The sequence below is a fragment of the Hemiscyllium ocellatum genome, chromosome 14 (assembly GCF_020745735.1).
Source record: "Hemiscyllium ocellatum isolate sHemOce1 chromosome 14, sHemOce1.pat.X.cur, whole genome shotgun sequence".
Taxonomy (NCBI): Eukaryota; Metazoa; Chordata; class Chondrichthyes; order Orectolobiformes; family Hemiscylliidae; genus Hemiscyllium; species Hemiscyllium ocellatum.
In genome coordinates this window covers 10,692,012-10,698,846 of record NC_083414.1, presented here as the reverse complement: position 1 = coordinate 10,698,846, position 6,835 = coordinate 10,692,012, and the positions used below count along the sequence as shown (strand labels likewise).

At 37.4% G+C, this 6,835-nt stretch overlaps 1 protein-coding gene across 1 annotated transcript in view; it reads right to left on the bottom strand.

Moving 5' to 3' along the window:
- Positions 1-339: 339 nt before the first annotated feature.
- LOC132822237 (rab GDP dissociation inhibitor alpha) overlaps positions 340-6,835 on the bottom strand; it is a 50,143-nt gene continuing 43,647 nt past the window's right edge. Inside the window, exon 11 of the mRNA XM_060835352.1 lies at positions 340-6,811. Coding sequence (XP_060691335.1) covers positions 6,662-6,811 — 150 coding nt within the window. The 3' untranslated portion in view covers positions 340-6,661. The remainder of the gene's footprint in view (positions 6,812-6,835) is intronic.

Here is a 6,835-nt window from a genome sequence, read left to right as displayed (position 1 = left end):
TAATGCTCTGTGAAGTGCCTTGGGACTTTCTGCTGGAACTGATACATCAGTGTTCATTTTTCAATATAAAAGAAACCTGTAATTAGAAAAGACAGTTCCAGTTAACAAGCCAACACCAGCCTTTGCAAACTTCATTTCCTGCTGTAATTTCTACAATTGACTCGCCATAATGTCAACTTACCAGGTCTTCTCATGTTTAATTTGGATGACAATGTGGTTTAAAGATTACAGTAAGATTCAATAACTGAGCTCAATGATCAAGGTCACCAGTAGCTGTTCCATTTTCTTAGCTTCACTTGAAATAAAATACTTTAAAAAGAACAAGACATGCTTCTTGCTTTAAATACTTTTTAATGTTTTTAATGTTGGTGAACAGAAGCACATCCTCATTTTCTACATTATAGGAAAGTGTTGAGTACAGAGCAGTACACAAGCCATCTAAAACTTTGGCATTCCCATGCCACAGAGAGCAATGGTTTACACACACAGCAAGCACAGGTATCTAATAGAACAAACTCACAATACAATATTCTGCTAAAAGTGCATCTTTGAAGTTAGTAACAAGTTTTTATTGTTTAAACCATAATAACAATTATTCAATTAAGGAATGACTCATTAAAAAGCCAAGGTAATCACAAACGTTTAGTTTCTGCTCAACAATGGTTAAAGCTGCCTGTGGTTCAGTGGACATGTGCACTATATGGCAGAAGACCGAACTATGCAGACCACCAAATTTGTGCTTGTACTTGATTTTAGCCATGGCAACAATAGACAAAGTACACAAATAAAACATTCTCTAATCCGGATTATTCAATGGTCCCTGCTGGTACGTGCACATTTCAAAGTTATGATATCAGATTTTTCCTTCATGCCTTTCACTTAATGAGTCTGCTCATACATTACCTAAACTGCAAATGAAAGCTAACTACTTGAAAAAGCTACCTAACAGTTTCTTGAAAATGAACCCTTGGCACAGGCCAGAAAAAAAAAAAGCTGGCCAGAGGTTTACTGCAGAAATTTTGCTGAAAGGAATTTTCTGCTCGCTGAAGTATGAACAAGATACATGGGCTTCTCAGCCCAAGTCAGCGCAAGGGATATGCTTAAGACTTGCACTTGTATAGCATCTTGGCTTCTGCTGTATTGACAACAGAAGAGCAGCACACATACTTCAACAAAACTTTTAGGATAATGTTATTAGTACTGAGAATGATCAGATAAGTAAGTGTGTTCATGGAGATAAATATTGGCCAGGACACTGGGGAGAACTTGCCTGTTCCTGGAAACAGTGTTATGTGATCTTTTACAGCTGCCTGAACAAGCAAACAGGTTTCGGTCTTCCTATCAGATGGAAACCTCAACAATGTGTTGGTTTTGGTTTTTACACACACAGACCCTGGGGGTGGGGCTTCAACCTGGAGAACTTGGGTTCTGAGGCAAGAGTATGACCAAATGAGCCATAGCTGACTTTCATACCCGTAGTGTCCCCCGCTAAACATTCATCAACTGATAAAAATCTATTTGTAGTCAAGTAATTCCTAAAGTTGTAAGTAGCGAAACAACTATTCGTTTGCACAGAATCAGTTCTACAAACACCAAATGAAAGAAGCAACCTGTTGACTTGATTTGCTTTGCTTGCGTAAAGTGACTTGGTAGCACAAGGACTAACAAAGCCCAGAAGAATAAACATCAAGTAGTGAAGGAAGCAAGAATGGAAAAATCTATGAGATCGTGCTTCAGTCTGTCATGGATGTTTCAATCCATGACAGTACAGGTAAGAGTGGCTAACATGTAATCCTTTTGCAGACTAAGCCTGCATTCTCACTTAGGGTGCCTTCTATAATTTGTGCAATAAACATCTTAAATGAGATAAATTCAGAACAGATCAAGTATCTAAAAGCTGGCATGTATGGGACACTGTGGGTCATAAGCAGCAGAATGGTTTCAACCACAACCCAAACGGCCCAGAATACCCCTTTCACTACCATTGTCATCGGACCAGGGGATCAACACTGGTTTAAAGCAGAGTGCAGGAAAATGCGCCAGGATTACCAGAAGAACGAACAAAAGTACATTCAGAATCATTGAGTGGTTTCTGGAGAAGTGAACATCTACTTAGAGGAGTGTAACATCTGTCAAGAGGGCTTTTAGTTGTTTTACAGGAGCAAGGGGAAGTTCTACTCTGTGGTTTAAAGTACAAATACCTGCAGGAAGTGTTTAGTCAAATGCTCCAAATTGATTTGTAGTAAAAAAAAAACCAATAGGAAATTTTGTTTTGATATTTTTCAGCTATTAACTGGAAATTCAAAATTTTTTTGAAAATTAAGGATCATAGCATTGTCAAATTCACTGTGTATAAATATTCTGCCGTTATCTCATTAATATCAAATATTTTCTTAGAATAGGAATAAGCTCCACACCCAAAACACTTATTACCAAATTTCTGATCCATTGGTGTTTTAAGGGAAAAGATAATGACATGTGGTTGTCTTCTTCTGGGAACTTGTTATAGACTTTCCTTACTCTATGTTTTGTTCATCAGTCCCCTCCCCTTGGAGAAGCAACTGCAGGGCCTATTGACTCCTCAACAGATGACTGTAATACTGCATTGCACAAGTCTTTTCTACTACAAGTTATACATCTCTTCACTGGATCACAGCCTCGGTTTTTAAGATTACTTGGCTCAGTACTGTAACATGTGACAAGGTGCCTGTGTAGATGGGATTGGAAATGGCTTAGTCCATGGGCTGTATCAAAGTGTAATTCATAAATTAATTGAATGATGGGGTAACTTTGCTCAATGTGCGTTTGCAGCAAAGTTCAAGTTTATGGACAGGTTACACAAGGGAAAGAAAATAGTTAGAAATTCTTCAACATGACAGATGCCATACTTTCAAAGAAAGGAAATTCTGCACTATCATATGTCTCAAATAATATTCACTCCAAATACAATATCAATTTTATTTGTAAGTCTACAAGAAAATCAGGGGGTGGAGAGAAACTAAAATCAATCTACATACGAGTCCAAAATGCAAAGTTACTTGCAAGACCAGGTGTTTGGGAAAACACTGGTAACCATCAATCATAGACAAAAACATGAAGAGAAAAAAAAACTGCAAAATGGATCTCATTCAAGTCAGCAAGTCAACACCAACATTACTGGCTTCTCGCAAATTCCTTTTCAACCAAAATAGACTGAGGAAGTAAGGATGCTGTCTCAGACAGCAGAAATGAGCTCCAGAAACTGTGGAGAACTCAATTCTCTGACACAGATCAAATCGAGCCACTTTGTAATTGTATTATGGTCTTATTGCTCATGTATTTTGTTACATGACACATTGTTTAAAATATATGTGATTACTATCTGGTTATTTTGGAAAGAGGTCAGAAAAATGCTTCATAGATGAACAGAGTCTATAAAATGTCCATTTTAACTCACCTCATTATCCTCAAACAAATAATAGTCTCAAACACAGTTACAGGTTTTTGAGTGGCATCACACTGTACATTCATTCATTCACAAACAAACTGAATGGAACCAAGTTAAAATCTGTCAAATATCCCATCTTCCATTACAGTCAAGTGGGATATAAATTGCAGCACCTGGTCTTCCACATAAGAGATAGTCTGGCTCTCTGGAGCGTTCACTTCACCTTCCAAGCAAAAACAGACAAGTGAAGATCTAATGATCAAAGCTTCACTATAGAACCACATAATGGACTCCAACTGCCACCTTCAACATTGATTCACAATGACAATGTGTAACATCACATGATACACTGCAACAATTCAAGGAACTTGTTACACCACCTTCCAAACTTGCAATCTCTACCACCTCAAAAGGACAAGAGCAGCAAAGACATGGGAACACAACCAATTCCAAGTTCACCTCCAAGTCACACACCACCCCAACATGCAAATATACCATTAATCCTTCACAAACACCGCATCCAAAACCTGAAACTCCCTTTATCACATCACTGACATTTATAGATTAATTCCAGCTGCCTCCTATTATTCCCCTATGCTCCTGGTCTGGAATAGTTGACAAAGATTGAAGACTTTGCGCAGAGGTTTCTGGATTCAGGTCATTGATATAAACTCAAAATATTGGTCATCCTAGTGCCATGAGATCCCATTCAGTACTTGCCCATACTCTAACATAATTCTTATTGAGTACTCAGTTGTTTGCCAGTTTACTGTCATAGGATTTCTAAAAGTCAAAATGGAGGCAGAAAACAAAAAAAAAATGCATTCTTTGCAAAGTTTAAAATTCACAAGAATGCTTGACTGATGCCCATTTCATTCTGATTTGAAGTACCTTATTTAAAAGGAGTGAAGAGTACCAAAAGAAACTGTTTAGGTTACTAAACAACAGAGAACCCAATAACTATGCAAATCCACACTGGATGTGGAGGCTATTGTAACATTTAGAATAGGGCTATGTATAATCTGTCACAGTAATTTACCTTACTCGTGCACAGCCATAGAGGGGAGACGGAAACAAAGCAGAACTGTTGAAATGTGACTGGAGTTACACTGCTGGGCTCATTGTTCTGCATACATAAAGTTCGCTAAGTTTATCCGCTGACTACCTGTTATATGCCATAAAAGAAACAAAGTACTTTATAAGTTACATGTGTAAAATGTGTATCCACCGTAACTAAAATTCAAGAGCCAATACAAGGCAGTAGTTTCAAATATATCGAGATACTAAGCAGCTAAATCCATACACAATATTGATTAAAATCTAGTTGAGAAGCTATTTAACACCTGGATAATTAAATTAAGTCTATTTGCACTTTCCTATGAGAATTGTTTCTGCTGAATCATGACAACAATAGTCAATTGATAAAACTCCCATGGGATCTAAGTTCTGGAACCTGTGACGTTCTGTCAGACTGATATGGTGATTTCTGCCCTGCTTCTTTCATTTCTGCTCTTTTGCATTCAGGAGATATTAGTTTTGTGCAATTTGATGTACTATTTCTCAAAAATTATGGTGAAACCCATTTACAATTCATGTAGTGTCAGGAGTTCATTTAGTTTAGTTTGGAAGAGCTGTAAGATGTAAACAGGAAAACACAGGAATGGGAGGCTGCTTGTCCCATAGGCCCTCCACCTCACCATTCTATGGGACCCAAACTCCTGAAGATAAATCCTACAAGTACTTCTTGATCTTCAAAAGGTAATTAAGCAAAATTCAAAGACATATCCCCATTGTCACATCATTCACTCCTAGCCTACTGCCTTCAAGTTGACAATTCGTTTGCCCATCAGCAAATGGGCAAACCATTGTCTTATGCACTTTTAACCACCTCAGTCCAAGCTAACCATATGTTTAAGTTCCAACTGGACAGTTACCTTGCTGCTTATCTGATGGGTAAATGCATTTGCGGAGATGCAATTGCCCAAAAAAAGGAAATAAAACAAATAACAGACTAAATTTAGAGGAAAGTGATTTGGCCAAGACAAAAGTATAGGAAAGGAGTACTAATCACAAATGGTTTACAGTTTCGCAATTCCTAAGTATTTAGCAGACTGCCTGTTTATTAATCAAAAATGCAGTTTAATCTTAACATTTTCATCTTAACATTTAGTTTTCATTCGTCCTTCAATATGCTTCACATCATCCAATGCTTCTCAAAAATGAACCCAGTGTTTTGCTCAATTATTCTTCCTAGCAACATATATCCAGGAGAAAAGAATCAAAAATATGATCTTGGTTTATTGTTTATCTTATTAAGTAACTTGCATATTGTTGGGTCATTACTTCACAGGGAAAAAAGAAACAGCCATGGTGACTCAATTCACTCTTGAAAATTGTGCCATCGTAAAGCTGCTGGGACTGGCCTCATTGCTCGCTCATTCGCTTTCAGGGCCTCTAGTTTCAGCAAAACCAAAAATTTGCTCGCCTGTACCAAATCACAACAGATAGAGAAAACTGGTCCCAATACTTCAAAGCTGCAATGCTCCTCAGTAATTAGCCCTGTAATATGCACAGATGGGAAGATATTGTACAGATCTCTAGAGGCCTTATAAATCAGTGATTTATGGTTTATTTTAATAAATAAAGTCACAAACTTAGTAGATCCTCTGAACACTGATCAGTAACAATACATATGACAGTTATAGAGTTACCGCTTCAGTCGTACCAAGAAAACAAAAGTATACATGGTACGTTGATTCAACTGTACAATAATGCATGGGAATGTAGATTAAGGAATAAAAGTTTCAGTGAGAACAATTCGCAGAGACCCTCTGTTTATACTCATAGGACATGTTAAATTTTTACTCACATGCAAATAGTGGGTATGCAGTGAAAATGAGATTCAAAAAAAAAAATCATACAGATAGGCCTCAAGACCAATTTTACAATAATAGATGCACCAACATATGACAAACTTGTCAAGCACGCAGAGCTTTGACTACCAAGTACAGGACCACATACGCCAGACTGGACTTTGAAATCTTGCCTCTTTGTTGCATCCTGCCCCATTAGTAAAACTAAACATTTGAAATACAAATCAAAATGAAGAGGTGGGTATTTCTTTGGACAACTGTACGTATCTCTGGAAGTTGAAATCTAATTCACTAACAGTTCCATAAGTATTCTCATATGAAAGTGCTGTGAAGGAACAGAACACAATCTAGTGCATGACTACTATGCATCATCTCCAAACACGTCATTCTGTTTGCGCTTCATGTTCTCAAAGTCGAAGTCTGTGCCTGTCATTCGCTTGTAAATGCTTTTTATGTCATCACAAGTTGTCTCAAAATGGGTGGTGGCATCATACGAATTGGAGATAAAAACCTGTAAGTAAAACCAAACAACAAA